This window comes from Prionailurus bengalensis, chromosome A2, assembly GCF_016509475.1.
Source record: "Prionailurus bengalensis isolate Pbe53 chromosome A2, Fcat_Pben_1.1_paternal_pri, whole genome shotgun sequence".
Classification (NCBI taxonomy): Eukaryota; Metazoa; Chordata; class Mammalia; order Carnivora; family Felidae; genus Prionailurus; species Prionailurus bengalensis.
This window is the reverse complement of record NC_057348.1, coordinates 2,963,585-2,991,274: the sequence shown is the minus strand read 5'-3', so window position 1 is coordinate 2,991,274 and position 27,690 is coordinate 2,963,585. Positions and strand designations below refer to the sequence as shown.

General features: G+C 60.0%; 2 protein-coding genes and 1 non-coding gene across 3 annotated transcripts; all 3 read left to right on the top strand.

Moving 5' to 3' along the window:
- The first annotated feature begins 1,050 nt into the window (after nucleotides 1-1,050).
- Nucleotides 1,051-10,175, top strand: EEF2 (eukaryotic translation elongation factor 2). Its single transcript, XM_043586177.1, has 15 exons — nucleotides 1,051-1,164; nucleotides 2,183-2,397; nucleotides 3,274-3,455; nucleotides 3,535-3,746; nucleotides 4,256-4,434; nucleotides 4,620-4,725; nucleotides 5,242-5,355; nucleotides 5,574-5,712; nucleotides 5,853-6,048; nucleotides 6,631-6,889; nucleotides 7,329-7,436; nucleotides 7,887-8,240; nucleotides 8,536-8,718; nucleotides 8,800-8,932; nucleotides 9,442-10,175. Exons 1-15 carry the CDS (start codon nucleotides 1,162-1,164, stop codon nucleotides 9,633-9,635), a joined length of 2,577 nt encoding a protein of 858 aa, XP_043442112.1. The 5' UTR covers nucleotides 1,051-1,161; the 3' UTR covers nucleotides 9,636-10,175.
- LOC122488850 lies at nucleotides 4,120-4,184 on the top strand. Its single transcript, XR_006298763.1, has one exon. It is a non-coding gene; the product is annotated as a small nucleolar RNA SNORD37 (small nucleolar RNA).
- A 3,610-nt stretch (nucleotides 10,176-13,785) lies between the features above and the next one.
- On the top strand, nucleotides 13,786-27,040 carry DAPK3 (death associated protein kinase 3). The gene is made up of 9 exons (XM_043586176.1): nucleotides 13,786-13,895; nucleotides 14,841-14,983; nucleotides 21,261-21,621; nucleotides 21,808-21,937; nucleotides 22,139-22,187; nucleotides 22,718-22,744; nucleotides 23,776-23,928; nucleotides 24,921-24,966; nucleotides 25,369-27,040. The coding sequence occupies exons 2-9, from the start codon at nucleotides 14,922-14,924 to the stop codon at nucleotides 25,903-25,905; spliced, it is 1,365 nt and encodes a 454-aa protein (XP_043442111.1). The 5' UTR covers nucleotides 13,786-13,895; nucleotides 14,841-14,921; the 3' UTR covers nucleotides 25,906-27,040.
- The last annotated feature ends 650 nt before the right edge of the window (nucleotides 27,041-27,690 follow it).

Below are 27,690 nucleotides of genomic sequence, written 5' to 3'. Positions count from 1 at the left end.
GTTTCTTTGTGCTAACGGGAATATCATTTGGGGATGACATAAGGAATACTTACTAAGGGTCTACTATGTACCAGGCATTGGGCTTGGCGCTATATAAAGAATAAAGATACCGAATGGAATGCCAATTTGTTCCCCTCGAGCCAAAGATCTGAAATGCAATAGTTTCTCAGGGTCAGATTAGGACACAAATGCAAAATAGTCTTGTGTACCTCCCGCTAGAGAGGAAATGAAGTAGAAAATGACATTACACCTGGAAAGCGTTGAGCCCCGTGCCTGAGAAGCGGCAAACTATGCCCCTGAAATAAACGTTGCATTAATAGCAATGATAGCTAATTAAAATAGCTACATTGAGTGCTGTGTCAGGCACGGTGCTAATCCCTTCGAATGTATTTAACCTTACTCTCCTTCAGTGATCACCCCATTTGACAGATGAAGAAAAGGAGGCACAGAAAAATCCGAGTACCTACCGTAAGAACGGGTACAGCGGTGCAATTAGTGAGGTGTTTCGTTTATTGCTATGGCGACTACACCTAGCCCATTGCCTATGGTATAGATAAAAACCAATCTATCTTGGCGGGATAAATCAGTGATTAGTACGTGCCTTCAAAAAAGGTTTTTATTTTGAAATAATTATAGGCAGGTAGTCGCAAAAATAGTACAGAGAGGTCCCGAGTATCCGTCCTCCACCTTCTCCCAGTGGGATCATCTTACATAAGAGCAAAACCAGAACATTGACTTTGGTACAATCCACAGACACTTCCCACATTGCAAAGGGCTTTTAACAGAAGTGCTTGGCATTTTGCAAGCTGATATCGTTACTCCGATTAATAGTCTCAGCTGAAACGGTGCTCTGCGCTTTTTGCACCCGAGTATCGCATTCCGGAGGCTGGCACCCAGCTCCAGTAGACCACCGCCCCCGGGAGCTCCGGCAGCCGCACCAGCGTCTAGAGGGTTAACCGGAGGAGCGCTTCCTTGCGCCTGCGCAGGGCGTTTCTTCTCGCCCCGCCCCCGCAGCGCGGTCAGATGACCCGCCCAACCGGCTTCTGCCTATAAAAGGTCGGGTGTTGACGTCAACGTTCTCTTCCGCCGTCGTCGCCGCCATCCTTGGCGCGACTCGCCCCGCTCGGATCTGCCTGGGAGAATCCACCGCCATCCGCCACCATGGTGAGCAACGCTGTCCGGCTGGTGGCCTGGAACGGCGGCGGGGCCTCCGCGGGACCGGCGCTCCCGGCTCTGGGGCGCCGGGGCCGCCCAGACCTGGAGGAGACATGGCGGCGCCGGCGGGCCTCGGGTCGGGGAAGCGGCCGCCGCCATATCTGCGCGTCGCGCCGTTCGCCGAGCCCCTTCCGCGCTTCCGGGGGCGCCGCCGCCTCCCGGGACCCCGGGCCCGGCTGGGAGCTGGGGCAGAGTCGGGGCGGGGGGGGGGAGAGGGGGTATGATGATGTGGCAGATGCTGTAATGGCGGGCGCCGTGTGGAGCGGGGCGAGGGGAGCCGCCTTATGTAACCCGCGGGTCGCGAGCCGGAGTTGGTGTTCCGTCGGGTGCCGCGGGTGGTAGCGAGGTGGGAAAACGGGGAGCCGAGGACCTCTTGAAAAAGCTCTTCTCTTAACGCTGTGTGACGTTGGTCCGGCGTCTTGTCCTCCCCGCGCGTCCAAACCGTCAAAGGCTGACAGGGGAGCGGGGAAACGGAGGCTGACGCGTCGCTGGGGTGTGCCAGCTGTCCGCACCCCCGGGGGAGGCGTGGGTGGAAACCCCCTGGGGTGGGTGGCTCGGTCTGACCCCCAGGTGCAGGGTGACCTTGGGTCTCAAAGACACCCTTTGGGGGACGCTGGGGAGGACTCCTGCGGTTACAGGGCTGGGGTTCTTGGGGGAGTATTGACTCTCCCTTACGCTTGACGGAGCTGTCGCGACCCTCGGACAGGTGTATCCTGTCACTTGTGGGCTTTTTCCCCCGGCCCTCGATCTGGATTGTTGCTTCTAAGTGACAAGTGGGATCTGGTGCTTCCGACATGGGACAGGTGGCATCTTTAAGAGAGTGTCCGCAAAGGGCTGTTCGGGTGGTAGCTGGGGCTGTCCCAGGTCCAGGCCACCCCTGGCCGTGGCCTCGCAGTCGATCGATTGAAGTCCCAAGGCCGTCCTGGCGTGGCCTGAGCCTCCCCCTCCCCCCCACCCCCACCCCCAGGTGAACTTCACAGTAGATCAGATCCGGGCCATCATGGACAAGAAGGCCAACATCCGAAACATGTCCGTCATCGCCCACGTGGACCACGGCAAGTCCACGCTGACGGACTCGCTGGTGTGCAAGGCTGGTATCATCGCCTCTGCCCGCGCCGGGGAGACCCGCTTCACCGACACCCGGAAGGACGAGCAGGAGCGATGCATCACCATTAAGTCAACGTGAGCCTTGGTGCCCTCTGCAGAGGGGAGGGGAGGTGCTCACCCAGGTCCTGGGCGGGTGGGGGGCCCAGACAGCAGGCACCGGCTTGTTCCCGAGGCTGCTGGGGGGTTGGGATTTGAACACCCTGGGGGCTGGGTTTTTGAACGACGAGTGAGGGTGGGGTTCGGTCTGGTGAGGGGAAGCTGCCGCCACCAGAGAGGCCCAGGGGTGGTTGGCTGGTGTCGGGGGTGGGGAGTCTTGGGGAGGGAGGGGGCTTGCCCCTGGGCGTCCCCGTTTCCAGGCCGAGGGGCTCTTGGGGTACTGCCTGGAGAAGTCTGGGAGCGTGCCCCTGGGTGGTCGGGATGCTGTCAAACGGCCCGCTTGCGTAGGGTGTCTCCAGTGACTTCTCTAGCCCCAGCCAACCACGGTGACACCCAAGCAAAATGACCGTAACCGCCGTTTGTCTTTCGTCTGTAACTCGCGAGATTCGCCTGGCTTGTTGGTCCTGAGGCTCCTTTCAGTTGGGAGTGGATGGGGGCAGCGGTGAAAGGTGGTCTGGGGTCACCTGGTCCAGGTTTAGAGTCCAGGGTGTTGAGCCAGGATGAGGGGGCTGGACGGGTCGGCCCCAAGGAGCTGGTCTTCACAGCTGGTAGTGGGGAGGTGGGCCTGCTCCGCGGAGGGCGGTGGCTTCGGCGAGGGGAGTCTAAAGCCTCCGGGGAGAGGAAAGAAATTTCAGCGTTCTTTCTAGATTTGAACCCCAGTCGCTGAGTGACCCCAGAGTCCCATAGGGATTGAAGAAAGCTCCTTGCCCACGAAGCTGGGCTTACTCCAGGGGTCACGGGGAGGACAGTGGAGATGAGTCTGTCCTCCACCCCAACTTGTCCTGATTTCTTCAGGGCTATCTCCCTTTTCTATGAGCTTTCGGAGAACGACTTGAACTTTATCAAGCAGAGCAAGGATGGGTCCGGCTTTCTCATCAACCTCATCGACTCACCTGGGCACGTAGACTTCTCCTCGGAGGTGACCGCCGCCCTCCGTGTCACCGACGGTGCCTTGGTGGTGGTGGACTGTGTGTCTGGTAAGTAGCGGGTTCCCTCACGTGTGGTTTGGGGCGTGGGGCTGTCCTGCCCCTGGCTGATGGAGCCACCTGTCCCCAGGTGTGTGTGTGCAGACGGAGACGGTGCTGCGGCAGGCCATTGCCGAGCGCATCAAGCCGGTGCTGATGATGAACAAGATGGACCGCGCCCTGCTCGAGCTGCAGCTGGAGCCTGAGGAGCTCTACCAGACCTTCCAGCGCATCGTGGAGAACGTCAACGTCATCATTTCCACCTATGGGGAGGGCGAGAGCGGCCCCATGGGCAACATCATGGTATGTCACTTGCCCGGTGAAACGCAGGGTTCCTCGGCTAGCTTGCCGTCCGCCTCGGTGTTCCCAGTATTTTTATCCCACGTGTTGTTGGGGGAGCCACAGTCCTCTTCATCCTGGAGGGGCTGTGACTGTTCCTGGGCGGGGGGAGGTGCTGGCCCTCGGAAGCACAGTTGCGAGTCTAGGGTCCCTTGGGGGTTCTTGGTGGTTCTGAGAGCGGGCTTGCCAGAAACGTTAGGGTGACCAAGAATGGGGTTGGACCGTTTTTGAAACTGACTTCTTTTGGGGAAGCGGTGGGGTAGTTTGCTCTGCTTGCAGACCGTGCTCTCAGGGTTAGTGGTCCCCCCACCCCAGGGGATGAGCAGAGCTGGGTCTTGTCAATGATGACTGAAATTTCTTCACTTTGACCTGATGGCTGTTGAAGAAATCTGATGTCTGAGGCCCACCGCGCCCGGGGACTTTGTTTTCCGTCTGTTTCTGTTTACAGCTTTCTCTTGCCTTTACCCTTGCAGATCGACCCTGTACTTGGGACTGTGGGCTTTGGGTCGGGACTCCACGGTTGGGCCTTCACCCTGAAGCAGTTTGCAGAGATGTACGTGGCCAAGTTTGCCGCCAAGGGCGAGGGCCAGCTGGGGCCTGCTGAGCGGGCCAAGAAAGTGGAGGACATGATGAAGAAGCTGTGGGGTGACCGGTGAGCGCCACGTGTGAGGAGCAGGGGCATCTGCAGCATCCCTGCGGGCCTGGGGGGGGGGGGGGGTCCATGGGTGGTGGTGGTGGTCGGGAGGGGGCTGAGTGGGCTCCTTCTGCACAACTGATTCCCTGGCCCCTCGGGTCTCTCCTGGTCCTACCACGGTTGAGTTGGGTCTTGTCCGCCAGGTATTTTGATCCAGCCAACGGCAAGTTCAGCAAGTCCGCCACCAGTCCCGATGGCAAGAAGCTGCCACGGACGTTCTGCCAGCTCATCTTGGACCCTATCTTTAAGGTGAGCAGCTGAGCATTTTGTGGATGTGCATCTCCTGGGCTGTCCTTGGGCCTGTCCCGAGGAGCTGTTCCCTGACCTGCTGTGGCAGGTGACAGGATGCTCTGGGGCTGGGCACAGCCGGGTTGGAGGGCGGCTGCTGGAGGAGGGTGAGGGCACAGTGGTAGAGGTTCGGCCCCTGGGGCTGCACCCTGACAAGCCAGCTACAGATTCCTAGGTAGAAGGGAGTCCAACTTCCTGGCGGGGGGGTTTAGAGGTAGGGGAGAGGAGACAAGCTTGGGGCTTTGCTGGTTTAGTGAACGGAGCGTGAATTTGAACACGTTCGTGGCGCGTAAGTCAGAGCGGATTTGCGTTTTGTGACAACGTATTCTGCTTTTCCTGGGAGCTGCATTGGGCCAGGCCCTCTGTGCTGGGCTGCGGGGACTTTGCAGCACTGCCCTCACTGTGGGCTGTGGCAGGAAGGAGCTTCAGGCTTCCCGGCACGTTCCCAAACGCACTGTATTGTTTTTGCCACGTTAGGTATTCGTGGCGATCATGAATTTCAAGAAGGAGGAGACCGCCAAGCTGATTGAAAAGTTGGACATCAAGTTGGACAGTGAAGACAAAGACAAAGAAGGCAAACCACTTTTGAAGGTGAGTGTGGGGGGCGGTTGGGGGGGGGGGGGCGGCTGCCGGCCCTGCCCCCTAGTCCGTGAGCCACAGCCCCACCACCTGTAGGGTGGACGGGAGACCCGCGGTGTTGGAGGCTCTCTGGGAGGGGCAGCCCAGCACCTGAGCGTGTTTTAGAGCCACTTGGGGCTCAGGGTCGTGAGGGCAAGGGGTGTCCCTGAGCCTCCCGTTCCCTCCCGTAGGCTGTGATGCGCCGCTGGCTACCTGCTGGGGACGCCCTGCTGCAGATGATCACCATCCACCTGCCTTCCCCCGTGACGGCCCAGAAGTACCGCTGTGAGCTCCTGTACGAGGGGCCCCCGGACGACGAGGCAGCCATGGGTGCGTGAGGTTCACCTGCAGTCCCGGGTGGGAGCAGCCGGTGGCCGTGTGGTAGGAAGGTCCCGGTCGCAGGATCCTGGGATGGTGAGCTTTGAGGAAATCACACGTTCCCCTCTGGGGATTCTTCTTTGACACCTCAGGCATCAAAAGCTGTGACCCCAAAGGCCCCCTGATGATGTACATTTCCAAGATGGTGCCGACCTCCGACAAAGGTCGATTCTATGCCTTCGGCCGCGTATTCTCGGGGCTGGTGTCCACTGGCCTAAAGGTCAGGATCATGGGACCCAACTACACGCCTGGGAAGAAGGAGGACCTGTACCTGAAGCCCATCCAGAGGTGAGGTGCCTGGCCGTCCTTGGTATGTTCCAGACTGGTCCGTGCCACCCCCCGCCCCTCATGGGTGGCAGAAGGTGGTGCGGCCCCAAGAGAGTAAAGGAACCGTCAAAGCTGACAGGCTTATCTGGGCGCACTGGGAAGGAGTGGGCAGACCTGTAGTTCTGACTCGGACACACACGTGCCACAAGTTTGAGGTGGTGGCCAAAGTTTGGTCGCATACCTGGAGGGCCGGCACGGACTCCAGAGGAGACCCCTGGTGACGGTCTGTCTCCCAGCTCTGCGGTAACAGGTGTTGGGAAGGGCCGGCTCCTCCAGCCCGCCAGCTGCTGGGGCCCCACACCCCGCCTGCCTCGGGTTCTCAGGTGTTTTTGGTGCTGCTGTCAGCCCTGGGCCGGGTGTGGAGCCCTAAACGGGAGGTAGGAATGACCACAGTGTGCAAGAGGCCTCGGCGACGGTCAGCTGTAACTGAAGCCAGGGCTTTGGGTCCCGGGGGGAATGACACCGCCATTTGAGGCTGGGGGTGGTGGGGCCACAGGATCCAGAAGGAGGGGATCTGGCGCACTGACGATCTGTCTCCCCCAGAACAATCCTGATGATGGGCCGTTACGTGGAGCCCATCGAAGATGTGCCTTGTGGGAACATCGTGGGCCTGGTGGGCGTGGACCAGTTCCTGGTGAAGACTGGCACCATCACCACCTTCGAGCATGCCCACAACATGCGGGTGATGAAGTTCAGCGTGAGCCCCGTTGTCCGGGTCGCCGTGGAGGCCAAGAATCCGGCCGACCTGCCCAAGCTAGTGGAGGGCTTGAAACGCCTGGCCAAGTCGGACCCCATGGTGCAGGTGGGTGGGTGCCCTGGCCGGGGGCAGCGCTCCTCCGGGGGTGGTTACTTCGTGGTTTAGCTGTGGCGGAGCCAAACACCGTGCCGGGGACTTGCGAATACTTGGAAGGTCAGGTGTGTGCACACCTCCCCTGCCGAGCGGCCGTGCAGCAGTGTTGGTTTCTCGTCGGGGGTCCCTGCTCTTTTCTGTAGGCTGCTTAGAGCTCTCCGGCTTGGCCGTGCAGCAGGCCATTGGGGAAGGTTAATGCTGGGAACAGCAAAAGCACCTGGGAGCTCTTGCTTCCCGTGAGCCCGGAGTTCCCTGAAAACCCCGGGTCCAGGAGGCCGCCTTCTCCAGCTAGAGGGGTTCTGGAACCTGCTTTCCACCCATCGGTCTGGAACTTCCTGGGTTCCGAGTGTCCTGGGGTCAGGGCCGGGGGCTGACCCTCCATCCATTGTAGTGCATCATCGAGGAGTCAGGGGAGCACATCATCGCGGGGGCTGGCGAGCTGCACCTAGAGATCTGTCTGAAGGACCTGGAGGAGGACCACGCGTGTATTCCCATCAAGGTGAGGTTTGGCCCCGCCCCGGGCTCACCTGGCCCGAGGCCTGCTGTCCCCAGTACACGGCAGACAAGTAGAGGTTACCGAGTCCAGGGTTCAGGCTCCACTCCGCAGGGTCCTCCGTTTTCTTCCCTTGACGTGTTCCTGGCAGAGAAGTTGTGCGGTTAGGAAACCGGTAGCATATGTCTGCTGTACAAGTCATACGTTGGAGCGTGAGGGTTCTGCTTTTTAAAAGCTGTTTCTAACCGGAGATTCTGAAGGTGGCAGACGGTTAGGTTACCGTGGTCACCCTGGCTTCTGGGTGCTCTGGTTTTCATTTCCTGCTTTGGCAAGGAACTGAACTTGGATCCGTGTGTGTGCGACACTCAGGAGTCCTATCAGGAGGAGCCTCTGAACGTGTTTCTTGGGTGGTCACGGATTCCTGGGGCTGGCCTGACCTTCTCATAACTTTTGCAGAAATCCGACCCTGTAGTGTCCTATCGGGAGACGGTCAGCGAGGAGTCGAACGTGCTCTGCCTGTCCAAGTCCCCGAACAAGCACAACCGGCTGTACATGAAGGCGCGGCCTTTCCCCGACGGCCTGGCCGAGGACATCGACAAGGGCGAGGTGTCCGCCCGCCAGGAGCTCAAGCAGCGGGCCCGCTATCTGGCCGAGAAGTACGAGTGGGACGTGGCAGAGGCCCGCAAGATCTGGTGCTTTGGGCCCGACGGCACCGGCCCCAACGTCCTCACCGACATCACCAAGGGTGTGCAGTACCTCAACGAGATCAAGGACAGCGTGGTAGCCGGCTTCCAGTGGGCCACCAAAGAGGTGAGGGGGCCACTCGAGAGTCCGGCTCACGGTGGATCAGTTACCTGTGGGGTTCTCGGACAGGCAGGAGACTCACACCTGCTGGGGGACTGGGGGGCCGTGTTCCGTGAGGGTGAAGGGCTCAGGGTCTTGCATTCTGGGAAGAGCGTCCTAGGGAGGCTGAGTTGGGTAGGACGTGACACTTTTGTCTTGGGGGGGCCCCTGGGGGCCTTGGCGTAGAGCTGTATTACCTTTTCTGGAGGAGAAGGCTGCAGCGGGCCCAGGACCTTGATGGCGGTCACGCCCTTTTGTGCAGGGAGCCCTGTGCGAGGAGAACATGCGGGGCGTGCGCTTCGACGTCCACGACGTGACCTTGCACGCGGACGCCATCCACCGCGGCGGCGGCCAGATCATCCCCACTGCCCGGCGCTGTCTCTATGCCAGCGTGTTGACCGCCCAGCCCCGTCTCATGGAGCCGATCTACCTGGTGGAGATTCAGGTAGGGGGCCCTGGTCCTTCGACTGTTCTTGGGTCTTGTCTTGCTAGACAGCTGCTAAGAACAGTCATTGTTTCCCGACAGTGTCCGGAACAAGTGGTTGGTGGCATCTATGGTGTCCTGAACAGAAAGCGGGGTCACGTCTTCGAGGAGTCCCAGGTGGCCGGCACCCCCATGTTTGTCGTGAAGGCCTACCTGCCTGTGAACGAGTCCTTCGGTAAGTGCCGGCCCAGTGCAGCCTCACCCGCTGCCGGGGGGCTGGCAGCCTGGTCGAGGGCATGGCCGGTTTTGCCTCCAGCAAGGCCTAGAGCCGGTCCGATGAGACACTGATGGAGTCCGCAAACTATTGCCCGTTGGAGGTGGGCGCAGCACGCTTGTGGGGGATCACGTGGTCTGATCATCACGTGGACGTGGTGAATTTGCAGGGGGAGACCACTTGGGTGGGTAACCTGGGGCCAAGATGGAAGCCAGCAGCACGTAGCTCGGGTTCGTACTGTGGGTGGGCAGAGGGAGGCCCCCGAGTGGCCAACTCTGTGTCCCTCACTAACGAGCGGTCTTGGTGCAGGGCCCAGGCGAGATACAGGGTAGCATTAACGTTAGCGTGACGCGGTCGGGGTGACTGGGCTCTGATCTCCACGTGCCCAGTGTCTCCTCCCGGGCGTTGCCACGGTGGCAGCAGGAGCCGGGTCTCCCGAGCCCGCCGGTGAGCCGTGTCCCTTCCCGCAGGCTTCACTGCCGACCTGAGGTCCAACACCGGTGGCCAGGCCTTCCCCCAGTGCGTCTTCGACCACTGGCAGATCCTGCCCGGGGATCCCTTCGACAACACCAGCCGCCCCAGCCAGGTGGTAGCCGAAACGCGCAAGCGCAAGGGCCTGAAGGAAGGCATCCCAGCCCTGGACAACTTCCTGGACAAGTTGTAGGCCGCCCTCCCTGCAGCCCGCCCTCCCGGGTGGGACTCCGCACAGCCCCTGCACCCGGCTGACGATCGACCACGTAAGCCCTCGCGTTCTCCATGACACCTCGAGACTGTCCACAGTGACGCTCCGCCTGACGGGTTCTGGGGCCCACTCTGTGCCATCACTCAACGTGAACACTCGATGCCGTTTCTTTCGATATTTATTTCAGGATATCAGAGGCAACAGAAATGCCCTGGCAGCAGGGACTTATTTGGCCGGTGGGGGTGGGGGAGGCGGGATGGGACGCTCAACAGTTGTTTTTTTTTTTTCCATTTCAGAAACTCAAATGTCCAAAAAAAAAAAAAAAAACAAACGCATTAAGAGGTTTATTTGGGTAAATGGCCCGTAGTGGATTTTCCCCCAGAAAGGGGGAAGGAACAAGCGGGTAGACCTTTATCTTTGGACAGAAGCTAGAAGGCAGGAAACTTTGTGCAGTGTCACCGTGAGCACCCCCAGCTGTATTAGTGCCATTGGAATAATAAATTTGATATGGTGGTGACTGTGTATGTGTCCACGTGGTTCCTTGTCCGGTCAGCCCGCGGCGGCTCCCGAGTGCTGCCACACGGAAGGCCGGAGCTGACCTTGAAGTACCCTTTCAGGTGCCAGGCCCATCCAGCAGTCACACAGGGCTCCCATCTGTCACATCTGTTGTCCTTGGGACACGCCCTGATGGTGGAGCCTCACACCTACCCTGTGCAGGGGGACAGCCGCCCACCATGGCCCCCGCCTGCTGGGCGCTTGAAATGGGCCCTGACTTGGTGACCTTGTAAATCCACTGCTGTGGCCTGATGGGGCCGGAGCTGCCTTCTCCATCGTGGTCGGCTCGGACGTGACTGCAGCGAGGGGACACCACAGAACGGTCTGCCGCCGGGTCGCTTGTCTTGTCCAGCTGGATGGCTGTTCAGAAAAAGTAATCTTTTGGGCATTAGACTTTGAACCTTAAACATGAAATTCCAGGCAGCGTAGGACTAAGATCTTCCTACTAACCAGTGCCTCTTGCATAAGGAACATCCGGGATACATTGTTTCAACAGTGAGCTACCCTGTGGGGAGCTGCTGTGGAAGTTCGGGAGGTATTCTGGGTCACCAGTGTAGGGGACCCCATCAACGTTTAGGAGGAGCCGGGGATGATGGATGTCAGGACTGCGTGGGACAGCACCGCACGTGTGAGTTGTCTGGTGCAGTCTCCGACCCAACAGCAAAGGTCACTCGCATTGGGAAACGTGACTTCAAAACATAATGTGCTTGACACGCACGCAAGTATCTTGTGCACTTTTATAAGCTACGCTTGTTTTTGAATAGTTTTTATACTTACAGAAAAGTTTGCAAAGATGTTAAATGTGCTTGGCTTTCCGTGGAAGTTTTCTACACTGTTTCAGGGTCCGAGCCAGGATGCCACATGGCATTTAGTTTCGCACATTTTTAACATCCAGTAATTTTGTCAAAGACACCACTGTCATAAATAGAAACTTGAAGTGTGTTTTAAGTTTAAACCGACTATAAATTCGTACGCCACCTGTGGTCCTTGGCTTGCTAATCCTGCACCTCTGTCCGCGTGCATTTTCTGTCAAATGTGAAATGCCATTTGCAGGGGTTGACCTGGCAACATGGACGTGTCGCAAGTGGGTGTCTGTGTGTCTGTGTGTATTGTTCACTGTTTTCATTGTACTGATTTTGTGTGATTCCTCTGGTTGCTCTAGGTCAGGACTCAGGCCCCCCCCCGCCCCCCTGCCAGGCGCCCCAACCGGGGGTGATTTCTTAGAGAGTAATTACAGTGTGGTATCTGAAACCACGTGAAGGAGCTTTTCATACTGTTCCACGAAACACCAGTGGCCCATCTTGCGCTTTGAAAGTGTCCTTTCCCCGCTGCAGCATTTCGTGACCTCCTGTCTTGGTTACTTGGAAATGATGGCATATACCAAGTTTGCTGCTCTAACAGGTGTTGGCACATTTCATTAAAAAATATCGAAAGGTCACATACGTTAACAGCGATTTCATCACAGAAGCGCTGGCTATCAGGCAGGAAACGGTCAAGCAAGTTTTGAGATTTTTAATTTTTTGCTTAAAAGCTCGAATTTACCATTGGCGACAAATACGGTCACTTGTCTCCCTTGAAGTGACGGTTTTGGTTTCTTTTTAAGTTCGGAGAATCCCAAGTAGGCTCTGCACTGCCAGCATGGAGTCCCGACATGGTGTTTAGACACTCGAACCATGAGGTCGTGACCTGAGCCGAAATAAAGAGTGACTTTAAAAAAAATTTTTTTTTAACATTTATTTACTTACTATTTTTTTTTTTATGTTTATTTTTGAGAGAGAAAGAGTGCAAGTTGGGGACGGGCAGAGAGAGAGGGAGACACAGAATGAATCCAAAGCAGGCTCCAGGCTCTGAGCTAATAGCATAGAGCCTGACGCGGGGCTCAAACCCACAAACTGTGAGATCATGACCTGAGCTGAAGTCAGACACTTAACCAACTGAGCCACCCAGGCGACCCCCCCCCCCCTTTTTTTTTTAACATTTAATTTTGAGATAGAGCTTGAGCAGGGCAGGGTCCGAGAGAGCGGGAGGCACAAGATCTGAAGCAGGTTCCGGGCTCCCGAGCGGTCAGCACAGAGCCTGACATGGGGCTCGAAGTCACGAACTGTGAGATCATGACCTGAGCTGAAGTCGGATGCTTAACCGACTGAGCCACCCAGGTGCCCCAGAGAGGTTTGATTTGTTCATTTGTGAGAAAATGTCTGCCACGTGCCCAAGTCTAATTTCCTATAGCTTGTCAGGCCTTTATTTTCACCCCAAGAAAAATGATGTCCCAACTCCTAAGTACCGGCTTTGCATAAGTAACTTACAAAGAATGCAGTATGCGAAAGGGAGAAAGAACGAATTCTGGAGCAACCTGACAAACCCTGCCTAGAACCAGGTGACCCAGGTCAACATCAACAGTGATGTCCTGTTGATGTTCCGGAGCCTTGTTAAGGTGTCACGGGAAGGGCACTTGACCTCTGTGGTCTTCCTCCCACAAACCCATCACCCCAGTGTCCGAAAACCACACCAGACAAATTCAGTTGAGGGACGTTCTACAAAATACCTGACCAGTACTCCTTGAAACTGCCACCAAAGTCCTCAAAAAAGGAAGGTGTGAGAAGCTCACAGCCAGAGGACTCTAAGGACTAAATATCACGGGGCGGGGGGGGGGCGGGGGGGTGGTCCTGGATGGGATTCTGAGGCAGAGAAAGGACATTAGGGAAAACAAATCTGAATAAAGTGTGGACTCGGTTAGGATAATGTGTTAGTGTTGGTTCTCCAGCGGTGACAAGTGTACCAGACTTATGTAAGATGTAACGATTCAATCAGGAGACATGGTAATGGCATGAGGTCAGGGTGGTTGGTGAAAGGCAAAAGACGGGGTCATCTGCAGTGGTTCAGCAGTGGCTTTGGGTTCGGGTCTTTCCGGGAATGAATCTCAGCTATGCCATCTACTGGCTGTTTGACTTTGGGTGGGTTACTTAACCTCTCTCTGGGTCTCAGCTTCCCCATCTGTAGACGGGAGAAATAGTAACATGGTTTGGTACGTACTAACTAGCTGTTGATGCACCTATCGGGAAACCATGGGAGTCAAGGATCAAGCACGACAGGGGACACCGGACTGGCCTCATTTGCATTTTTGTGTATTCGGAATGGGGGTAACATTTCACAGAGGAGGAAGCTGCAACTCAGGGACTAAAGCGGCCCCGGGGGTGTCCACCCCAGGAGCGGCCAGGCGGGAGCTGGGCTTTGCGTTCGCGTACGTATTGCTCAAGGAAGGGCAGGAAGAGGGACGCAGGATTTCAGCACCGCACCTCTCAGCTTCAGGACCCGGGTCAGAGGACAGCGGGTGGGGCAGCCCGGGGGCCGGAAGTCGGCCTTCCGACAGCCTAAGTGTGACCGACGTTAGTTCCAGCCAATGTGCTGCGTGACGACGAGCCTGGCGGCCAGTGGCGAGGCGGCATCCGGGTTCGGGGGCCCCGACGCCAGTGGGCGGGGCCTGGGAGGCAGCGGGTGGGGCGGGACGTCACGAGCGGCGGGCGTGCTGACCAATGGGCGGCGGGCCCCGCCTCCCGAGGGCGGGCCCCGGCGGGCGCGGTGACGTCACGCAGGTCGGCGCGTCCCGGCGGCCGCGGTGGCTGGGCTGGAGAGGGCGGCGGTGGCCAGCGCGGCAGAGGGCCGGCCCGGGGCGCGGAGCCGCGGAGGGTGCGGAGCGGGCGCGGCCCGTGGCCGGCGGGCTGGGGAGGCCGAGGCGGCGCTTCGGGGGCCATTGGGGGGACGTCTGGAGACCCCTGGGATAAGCGGGCCGGGGAAAGGACTGGGTCCGGGCTCGCGAGGGGCGTGGCGGCCTGGGGGACGCCGGAGCGGGGTCGTTGCGGCTGGGAGAGACCTTGGAGGGGCCTGCCCTAGAGCGTGTGCGAAGGTTGGGGGAGAGGACAACGGAGGAGACTCTCAGATGTGGCCGGGGAGACGGGCTGGGGAGCCTCTGGTACCTGGAGGGATGCCTGGGAGGAGCGGGGAAGAGTTAGTTTCCTTGGGGCGGTGGACGTCAGCGGGAGGCAAGGGCGGGCAGGGACCTTGCAGGGGCTTGGAAGCCATTGTTCAGTTCCTGAGGAATTCAGGATTGGGGGGAAGCACACGGCCGCGCAAGGTCTTAGGAGATCTGGGGCGGTCAGGGGGTTTGTGGGGGGAATGGGTGAGGCCGAGGAGGGGTTAACGTGGCTGATGGGCAGGGAGGTGGGTGTCGGGACTGGAGCACCTTAGCAAATTGGGTAGGAGTGAGGGAGCCCCTGGCTTTGGGGGTGTGACGAGTGTGGGGGAACTTGCAGGAACGTAGGGGTGGGCTTTGGCTGAGCAGGTTGGGAGAAACCTAGGAAGGAGAGGCAGAGAAAGGCTGGGGCAGTGTGTGGGGAGCCAGAGGTCTGGGTCTGGCGGAGTTACGGGGCCAAGGTGGCACGGTGGGGTTGCCACCCTTTTGGGTGGTGGGGTGTGTAAGTGCGCTAACACAGGAAAGTACCCCGCCCGCCACACGGGTGTGCCTTCTGTGAGGAGCGTGGAACTTACCTTGGGGAGTGGGTGGGGGGCAGGTTGTTCTTCCCTGGGAGAAATGGCTGCCATCTCACGTCTTCCCTATTGCCCTGTCTCCTCCAGGGTCACAGCTAAGGGACTCCCTGAGATCGTGTCTCCGGCCTTTCACTGGAGGGGAAGGCACCGGAAGGCCGACCGACCACCATGTCAACATTCAGGCAGGAAGATGTGGAGGACTACTATGAGATGGGGGAGGAGCTGGGCAGGTGAGCTCTGCGCGGGCCTCGGGGGCGGGAGGGAGGCGTTGCGGGGTTTTCTGGATGGCGTCTCCCCTCCTGTCCTCTTTCCTACCCTCCAAGACGGGGTGAGTCAGTGCCGTGTGCTGGTGGAAGGAATTTAGGCTCTGGGGTCAGGCGGCCCCGTCCGCAAATTCTTGCTCTGACATTCTCTGTGCCTTTCGCTTGGGGAAAAATATCAAGCACACGGAGCCCCTAACAGAGTGCCTGCCGTGTGGCGTGAGACAGAGCGGTAGGTGGTAAAGGTCTGTCCCTCTGTTTAATCCTTTCTTGAGGGAGGTGACCGATTCCCTTGCACGTTTCCAGGAGAGGCGCCCTGTCTGGGCCCACATCCCTGCCAGTTGGTTAGCATTCTTGTGGGAAAGAGAGGAGGTTTCCCGTTCCAGCCAGGCAGCTGATTTCCTGTCCCCCGGGAGCACCCCTGCCTTGGACTAGCCAGACACCATCCTTTTTTTTTTTCTTGCCGGAGCCTCAGACCTTATTTGGTGAGTTCGCTGCTGACCAGCCCTATGATGTCACCAAAAGGGAATGTAAATAACTGAGCCGTGCATCAGGCCTTGGCTGAGAAAGTATTTCAGGCCCGTTTGGGATTCTGAAGTCCCTCCTTTAGGAATTTCCTTAACAGAGTGGTAGAGAACGGAGCTCCCCCCACTCCTCCCCCAAACCTCATTCGTGTTGAAAACGTGTTAGGACCTCCTCCCGAAGGTGGCTCGGCAGAAGTCCGAAGGAAATACAAAGGAAATATACACGTCCTGTGTACGTTCCCCTTAATCCACTATTTGCACTGTTAGGAATTGATTCAGTGGGAATGTGTATGCGTGCGGACCCCGTGGCCTGAGAACAGGGAGAGTTGCTGTAAGGATTTATATGGACAAAGGACGGGGAGCCTCTTCAGTGGCTGCCATGGAACCACCGCCCCTGTAGATGGAATATTATGCAGCCATTAACAAAGAGCCAGGCAGGGGCGTCAGGGCGGCTCTGTCGGTTAAGCCTCCAACGTCAGCTCAGGTCACGATCTCGCAGTTCGTGACTTCGAGCCCCACGTCAGGGTCTGTGCTGACAGCTCGGAGCCCGGAGCCTGCTTCGGATTCTGTGTCTCCCTCTGTCTCTGCCCCTCCCCAGCTTGTACTCTGTGTCTCTCTCTCAAAAATAAATAAAAACGTTAAAAAAAAATTAGAAGAACAAAAAAGAAAAAAGAGCCAGGCAACCTGTATAGTGTTCGCCACGTAGGAAGTGTATTGAGATTTGGTAGAGGCTGTGCCAATTTTAATTATTTTATTTTATTTTATTTTATTTTATTTTATTTTATTTATTTTTTTCCACGTTTATTTATTTTTGGGACAGAGAGAGACAGAGCATGAACGGGGGAGGGGCAGAGAGGGAGGGAGACACAGAATCGGAAACAGGCTCCAGGCTCTGAGCCCACGGCACAGAGCCGTCGGGGGGCTCGAACTCACGCGAGATCACTCGAGATCTCGCGAGATCGTGAACTCCCGGACCGCGAGATCGTGACCTGGCTGAAGTCGGTCGCTTAACCGACTGCGCCACCCAGGCGCCCCAATTTTAATAATTTTAATACATTTTATTTAAGCCAATAGATCGAAGTATGACCTTTTTGCTTGTGCGGTAAAAATTACGAAGGAAAAATTCTACCGCCGTTTTTGTATGAAGCCTTTGAAATCTGGTGTGTTTCTAGAAGCTGACAACACATCTCAGTTTTTCGTTTTTTTAAAAATATTTATTTATTGACTTTGGGGGAGGGAGGGAGGGAGGGAGGGGCAGAGAGAAGGAGAGACAGAATCCCAAGCAGGCCCCACGCTGCCAGCACAGAACTGGGGCAGGACACGGGGCTCGATCTCACAAACCGGGAGATCGTGACCTGAGCCAAAATCAAGAGTCGGAACCTCAACCGACTGAGCCACCCCTTGGTGCTCCACATCTCCGTTTGGACCGGCTTGGCGGGCCACCGTGTGGCCAGTGGCTGTCATCTGGGACAGCGCCGCTGTATGTAAGGATCCAGAAGGTGCTTGGAGATAACATGAAATGAGGAATTAAAGGCGCTGGATGCCGCACAGGCTGTGGTGCAGTTTGTATAAATTGTAGATGTCGCTCACAAGGGGGGGCGTGGTCGTCATCCCCACTTTATGAGGAAGCGGGGGCTGAGAGGAGGGAAGCAGCTTGCCCAAGGCCATGCGGACCGCGAGTGGCCAAGTGGGCTTCGGGTCTGGAGACCAGGCCCTGCAAAGGCCAGGGGGGCTGGAACCAGAGGCGGGCATTTATTTAGCTTCCACCTGCCCGCCCTGGGACGGGCCCATTAGGTGTCGCAGCGACTTGTGGCCCTGCACGTTGGAAAGAGTGTGCGTCCTTGTGCCCCAGACAGCATCCTGTCCCCTGCTCGGTTGGCACCCCTGAAGGCGGGGCCCGCAGCCCAGCTGTGTCTCCCCCAGTGTCACCGCTAACCATCTTGGCAAATTAGCTGCTGGGCCTCGCCGTGCTGATGAGGACCATGAGCGAAGCAGGGCCACGTTTTCTTGTCCCAGGGGCCATGGGGACAAATGACCCGGAAGCAAGTTTGTATGTGTGTGTGTCTTTGGGAGGGGCCGGGGGATTCTTTCTTCCTAGCTGGAGTTCACGGTGATGGTCTCGAGAAATGACTTAGTCTGTGGGTCGACAGGTGTGGACTTGGCTCTGGCTTCCGCCTCGTAGAGTGGCGTTTGTGCCCGTATCGGCTCGCGCGGCCCGGTAGTGTGACTGGGGGCAGCAGGCAGCTGTGCTTTCCCAGCGCTGGAGGCGGGGAGTCGGACGATCCAGGCGTCGGCAGGCAGGGCTGGTTCCTCCTGAGCTCTCTGTCCTGGGCGCGCAGATGACCACCTTCTTCCTGTGGCTTCGTAGGGCTGTGCGTGTGTCTGTGTGTCTGTCTGTGCGTCTGTCTGTGCGTCTGCGTCCTATTCCTCTTACAGGGACACCGGTCAGCTTGGATTCAGGTCCACTCCTGTGAGCTCGTTTTTTTGTTGTTGTTTTAAATGTTTCTGAGAGAGAGAGAAAGAGAGACACAGAGTGCGGGCGGGGGAGGGGCAGAGAGCGAGGGAGACACAGAATCCGAAGCAGCTCCAGGCTCCGAGCCGTCAGCCCAGAGCCCGCCGCTGGGCTCGAACTCACGGACCGTGAGATGGTGACCTGAGCCAAAGTCGGACGCTCAATCGACTGAGCCCCCCGGGCGCCCCCACTGTGAGCTCATTTTAATTTAATCACCTCTTTAGAAAGGCCCTGTCTCTGGATAGTCCCATTCTGATGTGCTGGGGGTTAGGGCTGACACATGGACTTTTGGGGACACGGTTCACCCTTTAGTAGTGTCTTTCTTCCTGTTCCCATGAGCTCTGCCTGACTCGTCTCCATTTGTTGGCTCCGCTTAGATACAGCAGGGGAAGGGCGCCTGGATGGCACAGCCAGTTAAGCATCCAGCTCGCTTTGGGCTCATGATCTCACGGTTCATGGGTTCGAGCCCTGCATCATGCTCTGTGCTGCCACATGGGGCCTGCTTGGGATTGCCTGTCTGTCTGTCTGTCTGTCTCTCCTCCCCACCCCTTCTCCGCTCACACACACTCTTTCTGTCTTAAAATGAACTTTAAAAAAAAGTAAAGCAGGGAAACACAATCCTTGTATTTGAAAATGAGCCCACAGGTCCAGCACTTAGCACAGTGCTACGTGGTGAGTGTTTGGCATCTGATGTCATTACCATGGGGGAGTTGTGATGGGACGGGAGGTGGGCCTGGAGGAATTAGCTGGGCTGGTGCAGGCAGAGGAGAGGGGCAGGCGTTTCGGGTGGGGGGAGTGTTAGTGGAGACGTGGGGGGGGGGGGGCAGGAACATAATGTCCCAAGGGACTGCTGGGGCAGATCAGGGGGCATGGGGCGAGGCCTGATCAGGAACGCTTTGCCTTTCTCGGCTGACCCGTGCACTTGGCTCTCAGATCAGTGCTTGAGTCTCCCATCAGCACTGTAACAACTCACCGTGATTTAGTGGCCTGGAAGGGCTGGAAGTCAGGAGTCTAAAACGGGCCTGGTACCCCCGGGGGCCCCAGGGAGACCCCTCTCCGGCCTTTTCCGGCTTCCAGCCATGTCACAGCCTTGGCTCTCGGCCGCTCCTCCGTCCTCAATGGCCAGCAGCGTGGGGTCCACCCGTCTCTCTGCCTTCCTCCTATGAGGACCTCTTGAGGACGCTGAGCGCCCCCCCTCGGGCACTGAGGGTCACCCCCAGCGTCTCAGGGGCCTTGGCTGGCTCCCTCCTGCGAGGTCCCTTTTGTCGTGAGACTGCTGTATTTACAGGTTCTGGAGATTTGGACGTGGGTGTCTTTGGAGGGACTGTTGTTCAGCCCGCCGTGTTAGTGTTAATTTTGCGTCTCCCACTGACCCGCCTTGAACTTCACCCATCTTCCAATTGTGTGTGCGTAGAGCACATCTGTGACGCCACCGTGGGTGGGCCCGCTTACCGGACAGACCCGGTTGGGTCCCTCGGTCTTTTCGAGGTCCGCGTTGGCTTGGCAAAGGCGCCCCAACCTCTGTCTGTTCCCAGGGCCGTTCTGGCCGGCCTGCCCTCCCTCCGCCGTCGCCAGCTTCAGAGGGCCTGGCCGCCCCCGTCTCTGCCCTTCCTTCCTCCACACTCTCTCCCTCATTTCCCCGAGATCTCACGTAGCCTGTTTTCTCTCGAGCCCTGGAGGTGCCGTGAAGTTTTCTGTCTGGAACGCGTACTTTCTGTCTTGGAATTGGTCCCCGCTGATGTGGACAGAGCACACTATGTGGCCTTTGGGCCAAATCCGGCCCAGCCTAGTGTGGTCCTGCCTGCCTGGGAGCCTGGAATGGTTCTTTATTTTTTTTGCAAGGTTGTAAAAACACTCAAGAATTATGACAGAAACCACATGGCCCGTAGGCTAAAAATATTCGCTGTCTGGCCTTTTTCAGTCGGCTCTTGAGTTAAAGTAAGTTCATGTAACTAAGTTCCTGGATAGCGGAATAACTTGGACGTTGGACAGCTCCCCAGAGTGCACCGAATAGGCTTTCTGTCTCTCTTTTAGTAGCAGCTGTCTTGAGATGTAATTCACATACTGTGCAGTTCACCCCTTTCAAGTGTGCAAGTTAGTGATCGTCGGTGTATTCACACGGTTTTGCAGCCATCTCTCCAAATAATTCCAGAACATTCCATCACCGTAAAAAGAAGCCCCGTCCCCATCAGCAGTCACTCCCGCCCCCGGCCCCCACGAGCCCCCTTCCTGTCCGTGGAGGAGCCTGTCCTGGACGTTTCACACACGCGGACTCACGTCCCGCGTGGCCTCACGTCCCGCGTGGCCTCTCGTGTCTGGTTCCCTCCCTGACCGTCGTGTGTTCGGGGCCCGTCCGCGGGGCGGCGGGGGTGGGAGCCTCGCTCCTGCTGGTGGCGGAGGGACTTGTGCATGTGTGGTGGACACGTTATGTGTCCATTCATCTGCTGATGGACACAGGTTGTGTCCCCCTTTAGGCTCTCGCGAATCCTGCTGACGTAGGATTTGTGTTCACGCTTCTCTGTGGATTCGTGTTGTCCTTCCTCCTGGGGGGACACCTGGGGCGGGATTGCCGAGGCGCCTGGAACCGGTGCTTAACCTCTCGGGGAACCGCCAGCCTGTTTCTGTGGGCGCGCTCTGGTCCCCTGTCCTCTCTTTGTCAGCTTGGAAATGGGTGTGTTCCTTTTACTTGGCCGGTTGTGTAAGAAGCTCCTTCGAAGTCAGCGGCTTACTCTTTTCTCTTAGATTTTCAAACATGATGAAATAGGCCGGAAAGTCGAGTTTGTATAGAATTGTGTCACTTAAAAATAAAGACCCCCTCTTGGCTGCCCCAGCCCTCTGCCCCCCTGAGACACAGGTGGCGTCTGGGGTGGTGAGTGATGGGTTCGAGCCCTTGGCCTCCTGTCCACGCAGAAGTACCTGTGCGCGTCCACGCGGCACGGGCTCCCCGAGCGGGTCCTCAGCGTGTCTCCTGTCACCCGCTTTCTCCTGGCCCCACGGTGGACTCCAGCTCCCTTCCGTAAGCCCCGAGCTGTGTCCCTTTCCTTCTCTGGCACACAGATGCCACGCAGCCACCAGACTGCACCTGCCGTGTGGGCTCCCGGAGGGGCGGGGCTGGGAGGTGCAGTCCCAGGAGGTTCTGGGAGCCTGCAACCTGCCCGCTCCCCCGCCCCCCGGCCCTCGCGGGGTCCCGCTCACTCCGCTGTCCCCGCAGCGGCCAGTTTGCCATCGTGCGGAAATGCCGGCAGAAGGGCACCGGGAAGGAGTACGCGGCCAAGTTCATCAAGAAGCGTCGCCTGTCGTCCAGCCGGCGGGGGGTCAGCCGGGAGGAGATCGAGCGGGAGGTGAACATCCTGCGGGAGATCCGGCACCCCAACATCATCACGCTGCACGACATCTTCGAGAACAAGACGGACGTGGTGCTCATCCTGGAGCTGGTCTCGGGCGGGGAGCTCTTCGACTTCCTGGCGGAGAAGGAGTCGCTGACGGAGGACGAGGCCACCCAGTTCCTCAAGCAGATCCTGGACGGCGTCCACTACCTGCACTCGAAGCGCATCGCCCACTTCGACCTCAAGGTGAGCCGAGCGGGGGCCCGGCCGGGGCGGGTGACCTGGGGCGTGGGGGCGGCACGGGGCTCCGGCTCGGGGCGCGCCCGCGGGCGGGCTGCTGCTGCCGGGGGTGGGGGGGACGCAGACCGCCTCGGCCTGGGCCCGGTGGGGGTGCGGGGCCGGCTGGGCAGCGGCGTCCTCCTTCGCCCGCAGCCAGAGAACATCATGCTGCTGGACAAGAACGTGCCCAACCCACGCATCAAGCTCATCGACTTCGGCATCGCCCACAAGATCGAGGCGGGGAACGAGTTCAAGAACATCTTCGGCACCCCCGAGTTCGTGGGTACGGCTCCGTGCGGCGCCTCGGGCCTGGGTCCCGCCCTCGGGTGTCCTCTCCCGAGCCCTGGTGTCCGGCCTCCTTCCCCCCCGCCAGGCGGTCCCTGCAGGCGGGCTGTGCCACCCGCTCCCCGTGGCCGCGTCCCCGGGGCTGCCTCAGGTGCACCCGGCGTCCGACCCCACGCCGTCTCTCTCCTCGTCCCCGCAGCTCCCGAGATCGTCAACTACGAGCCCCTGGGTCTGGAGGCAGACATGTGGTGAGTGGCGGGGGGTTGGGGTGGGGGTGGGGGGCTGGCCCACGCCCCGGGACGAAGCACCCGAACCCCCCCAGCCATCCGTGAGCACTGCCAGGCCACAGCCCCGTCGACTTAGAACGGGGCTCGGCAAACGATGGCCCGGCGGCCAGAGCGGGTCCGTGGGTCCCGAGTGGTCTTCTTGTGTTTAAGGCGTTGTTAAAAATGAAACAGGCAGCAGAGACCGGGAGCCTCAAAGCCCGAAACGTTGGTTGTCTCACTCGTCGTGGAGCTTGTCGACCCGCCTTCGAGCCCACGCCCGCACCCCCCCCAGCCCCCCCAGTTTGAGCCTTGGCAGGTGGTGTGGGCAGATGAGCTCATATCTCGCCCTGAGACGCCAGGGCGGGAGAGACAGAGGCCCTCGGTGGAGGCCTTGCAGACCCTGAAGGAGAGGGGGCCGTGGGCTTCTGGATCCCCAGCCGTTGAGAGATTCTGGGAGTTGGGGTGCTGACCGCCGCCACTGAGCTGACTGCCTTCTCGTGTGTTCTCTCCAGGAGCATTGGTGTCATCACCTACATCCTGTGAGTGCCTGCTTGGGGCCTCCTGCTTCTCCTGGGGCCCTGCTGGGGCAGGATGCTGGGTGGCTGGGTGGGTGAATGAATTTGTGCAGGACGGAAAGGTGAGAGTTCAGAAGGCCCCACACCCCCTGGCGCAGGGCCGAGTGGGGACCGCGTGTGTCCTCCCTCCCTGCTGGCCAGCAGCCCGGCCCGGCCTCACTCCCTGGGTGCCGCGTTTGGGTTGTTCCTCGCCTCCACCTCTGTGCCAGGCAGGCTCCCCCTGCGTTTTCCCCCCTCGTCAGGTGGCACAGCGATCCACCCCGACGGTGCCTCACGATGGGTTTTTTCATAGTTTTAGGTTCTTAAGTATTGAAGAAAGGCTAGACTTTCAAAACAGCTACAAAACCAGTGCGGTTTCTGTGCCCCTCACCCATCTTCCCATGACGCTGGCATCTTTTTGTCGTCGTCGTTGTTAAGTTTACTCGGAGGGAGGGAGAGAGAGCGTGAGCACCTGAGGGGCAGGGAGAGAGGGTCCCGAGTTCCACCGGTCGGTGCAGAGCCCCCACCCAAGCCTCCGTCTCACGACGGTGAGATCGTGACCTGAGCTGAAATCAAGAGTCAGACGCCTGACTGACCGAGCCCCCCGGGTGCCCTCAGATGAGTACTCCTCCCTGTCCGTCACAGTGCCGTGTGCCCAGAGCCCCAGGGGGCGGTGGTGTGGCCCCCCCAGCGCGGCTCATCAGGAAGGCCCACGATGTCCTTGTGTGGTCTCTCGGGCCGTGCCCGGACCGTGTGTGGACGCACTCGGCCGGGATTCCCTCGCGGGTTGTCGGTGTGGCCTCTGATCGCTGAACATTTGGGGGACGTGCTTCGAGCTTCCTTAGAGACTTCTGCCCGCTCGTCTGAGTCCCCGTCGGAGGCTGGGCGCGAGGTTTCTGTGCTGTGTGGTGGGAGGCTAGGGGCCGGGGCGCGCGGGAGGCCCGGGGGGTGGCACAGGCCGCGGCGTGTCGGTGGGGCGAGTGCAGGGGTCGCTGAGCCCCGTGCCCGTCTTCCAGTCTGAGCGGCGCCTCCCCGTTCCTGGGCGAGACGAAGCAGGAGACCCTGACCAACATCTCGGCCGTGAACTACGACTTCGACGAGGAGTACTTCAGCAACACCAGTGAGCTGGCCAAGGACTTCATCCGCCGGCTGCTTGTCAAAGACCCCAAGTAGGAGCGCTGGCCGGGCAGAGGGCACGGGCGGGGGGGCGGGCAGGGGAGGCCGCTGGTCTGCGAGAGCACATCCTCGTGCTGTCCCCTCCTCGTCACTGGGAGTCGGGCACGGCCTGGCAGCGGGCCAGTGGACGGCTTAGCTCGGTCCCCGCCGTGTCTTTAAGAGCTGTGAATGGATCCTTGTTGAGAATCCTGGTTGAGAGCCGTGACTCCTGTTGAAGGTAGGTTTCGTGGGCAATTGCAGACTCCTGGGGTCTTCTCCTAGGGAGGACTAAAGCTTCCGGCATCACGGAGCCCTCCTTCCCAGAGAGGTGCTCCTCTTGGCCAGAGTTCTCCCTGGCCCGAGCTGCCCATTCTTTTTTTTTTTTTTTAATTTTTTTTTTCAACGTTTATTTATTTTTTTGGGACAGAGAGAGACAGAGCATGAACGGGGGAGGGGCAGAGAGAGAGGGAGACACAGAATCGGAAACAGGCTCCAGGCTCTGAGCCATCAGCCCAGAGCCCAACGCGGGGCTCGAACTCCCGGACTGCGAGATCGTGACCTGGCTGAAGTCGGACACTTAACCGACTGCGCCACCCAGGCGCCCCCGGAGCCGCCCATTCTTGCCGCCTGCCTGTCCCTCCTGTGGGCGCCTGAGTTGGCGAGACCCAGCGTTAGGTCCCGCCCCCGGTAACGAAACCGCTTGTAAAGCGTGACGACCCCAGAGCAGCAGGCCTCTTGATGGGCTCCTTGCTGGCTGATCGGAGCGGATGCTCTGAGGGTGCAGGTAGTTCCAAGGTCATTTCAGGGACTTGCCCCCCGCTGGAGGGGCGTCCCCAGGGGGCCAGTGTCTGTGAGCCGTGTGAGGTGGGGGCAGGGAACCGAGCTGCGGGGGGAGGGCCCAGAAAACCCCTTCCCTGTTCTGTTCTCCCCGCCAGCCTCGTGGGAGGACGGGGGACGTGGTGGGCGTGTGACTAACCAGGGTGGGTGGGGGGGGGTGCTTTTCTAGGAGAAGAATGACCATCGCCCAGAGCCTGGAGCATTCCTGGATCAAGGTGAGATGGGCGGGGCTGCTCCCTCTCCAGGACGGCAGGTGTGACAAGGCCTGAGTGTCGGGCAGGGTCCCCAGGGGAGTGGACCCGGCTGGCAGAGGGCGGGGTGTGCACGGGGATGGTGTGGGAGCCCCTCCGTGTGATACCCGGTGGGGTCCCCAGCCCCTCTGCACGCGGCACGGCTCCCTGCACAGAAACTTCCAGAACGGGGTGGCCTCTCGGCCGGGCGCGGCAGTCTTCTGTAAAGGGCCAGGCGGCCCGTGTCTCCTTCCCCTGGGTCTCTGGCAGGGAAATGCCGGAACCAGGCCCGCCCCCCCCCCCCCCCCCCGCGAAGGGGCGGGGCCGTGTGCCGGTAAGACTTTATTTAGGCGCCGCCCGCCTCAGGCCCCGCCCCTCCCTCCGCAGGCGATCCGGCGGCGGAACGTGCGGCGGGAGGACGGCGGCCGGAAGCCCGAGCGGCGGCGCCTGAAGACGGCGCGCCTCAAGGAGTACACCATCAAGTCGCACTCGAGCATGCCGCCCAACAACACGTACGTCAGCTTCGAGCGCTTCTCCAAGGTGCTGGAGGAGGTGGCCGCGGCGGAGGAGGGCCTGCGCGGCCTGGAGCACAGCCGGCGCCTGTTCCACGAGGACATCGAGGCGCTGACGGCCATCTACGAGGAGAAGGAGGCCTGGTACCGGGAGGAGAACGAGAGCATCGGCCAGGACCTGCGGCGGCTGCGGCAGGAGCTGCACAAGACCGAGGCGCTGCGGCGGCAGGCCCAGGAGGAGGCCAAGGGCGCCCTGCTGGGGGCCAGCGGGCTCAAGCGCCGCTTCAGCCGCCTGGAGAACCGCTACGAGGCCCTGGCCAAGCAGGTGGCCTCCGAGATGCGCTTCGTGCAGGACCTGGTGTGCGCCATGGGCCAGGAGAAGCTGCAGGCCGGGGGGTGCGGCCTCCGCTAGGGCCTGGCGGGCGGGCGGGCGGCCCCTCCACAGCCCCGCGACGAGGGCCCCGGTGGGAAGGGCGCGGGGCCGGGAGCCCGAGGCCGCCCTCCCCCGGCTCAGTCCCTCTGTCCTGCGGCTTCCGGGTCAGCGTCCCCTGGGGAGCCCCGTGAGCCCCGCGAGCGCTGGGCACCGAGGGACAGAGCCGGCCAGGCGGCGCAGGGCCAGCCGCGTGCAAGGCCTGGGCCTGGAGCTCGGAACCCGGGGGGCGGGCGGGGGGGGGGGGGGTCTCACCTGCCTCTGCCGGACGCCGAGGTCCCGCCTCTTCTAGAGACGAGAGGCAGCTTCTGACCCGGCCGCCTCGGTTCCCAGCCCTCCCTGCGCCCCCAGGGCTGAGCTGGCACCAGGGCCCGAGCTGAGCAGATGGCCCAGCCCTTGAGGCGTCGGTCTGGGGCGGGTGGCGAGGGGGCGTGAGGCTGGACGCGGGACCCTGATGCAGAAGCTGTGTCTGTCCCTCTCTGAGGCCCAGGCGGCCCCAGGTGCCGGGTCAGGAGCCATCGCTGCCCCTCACTCCTCTCTGCCGTGCCTGTCACAAAGCGCACGCGATGACCCACACGGCCCGGCCACGCCCCTGCCTCCCGTCCCAGTGCTGCCTTCCGAATTGTGGGGTAGTCGCCCCCAGAGTGCTCTGCGAAGGCCCAGTGTCCCCCGAGTGCCCGGCGAGTCCCTGAGGCTGCTTGCGGCCGGCCGAACCCTCCCCGCTGGGCCAGAGAAGGTGGAGGAGGGGCTGCAGGGGCAGTGCCCGCACCCGCCACTAGGTGCCGCCCTCGAGCAGGGCCCTGCGCCCCAGGGAACGTGCCCCAAGGTCCCGGGTTCACCAAAACGAGGCTCTCTGGCCGCGTGCTCTGTACTTGTGCCGCGGGTTGGGTTAAGCGAGTGACATCTGTGTGGCCCCTCCGTAGCCCGAGAGGAGTTCTCCGGACAGAGGCCAGCCTGGCCCGGGGGCGGGAGGAGCCAGGCCCTGGGACTGGTCCGTGTCCTCCCGTGTGCCTAGGCCGGTCCCCAGCGCAGGGGTGGGGCCCGCCGTGTACCCGTCCGCGAGCTCTGTGTATCACACGTGCATGTGCCTAAAGGAAATAAAGCCCCGCTTCCCCGACACGTGGCTGTTTTCTGTGCTCAGGCCCTGGCCAGGGCGGCCAGTCTTGTGGCCACCCAGTGCCATGGCCGCGCCTGGCTCTCGTGTCTCTTCCCCTCCACTGCTGCCCCCATGCTCTTTGGGAAGACGAGGGCAGACCTGGGGGGCCTCGGAGGCTGCCCTGATCTTGGGGTTTGGCAGGTCTCACTTGCGATGGAGGCTTCCAGACAGCTGGAACGAAGTCAGAGGGGCCTTCTGTCCCTCTGTGCCGCCTCAGATGCTGCCAGGCCCCAGTGCCCCAGCGTGAGGACGCCGGCACAGAGGTCACCCCGTCCACCCCATCTGCTGGGAAGGGATGGGGGGGTCCTTGTTCCCCCTGCTGCTGCCTCTGGGTCTGGCACGTGGTTCCAAAAAGGGAATGCTTTTTACTTTCTTCCGGGAGCTGGAGCTCTGGGGTCAGTGGTGCCCTACACCCAGGGGCGCATCGCTCCTCACTCGTGTTCTGTTTTTACTTTAAAAGGAAAACATTGAGATCCGACTTACCGTCTCTCCTTTTTAATCTCTTTTGGGTGAACAACCTCAGGTTTTAGCATTTCAGTAGATTTCAGCTCACTGACTGCTGAGCTCAGTCGGGTCTCCCCCGTTCGTCCCTGACTGTCCTTTACGGCCGG

Coding starts and splice junctions, on each gene's coding strand:
- EEF2 (XM_043586177.1), top strand. Junction 4,435..4,619: donor AAGAAGCTGTGGGGTGACCG/GTGAGCGCCACG, acceptor CTTGTCCGCCAG/GTATTTTGATCCAGCCAACG. Junction 5,713..5,852: donor GGACGACGAGGCAGCCATGG/GTGCGTGAGGTT, acceptor TTGACACCTCAG/GCATCAAAAGCTGTGACCCC.
- DAPK3 (XM_043586176.1), top strand. CDS start 14,922: ATGTCAACATTCAGGCAGGAAGATGTGGAGGACTACTATGAGATGGGG. Junction 14,984..21,260: donor ATGGGGGAGGAGCTGGGCAG/GTGAGCTCTGCG, acceptor CTGTCCCCGCAG/CGGCCAGTTTGCCATCGTGC. Junction 22,188..22,717: donor GGTCTGGAGGCAGACATGTG/GTGAGTGGCGGG, acceptor TGTTCTCTCCAG/GAGCATTGGTGTCATCACCT.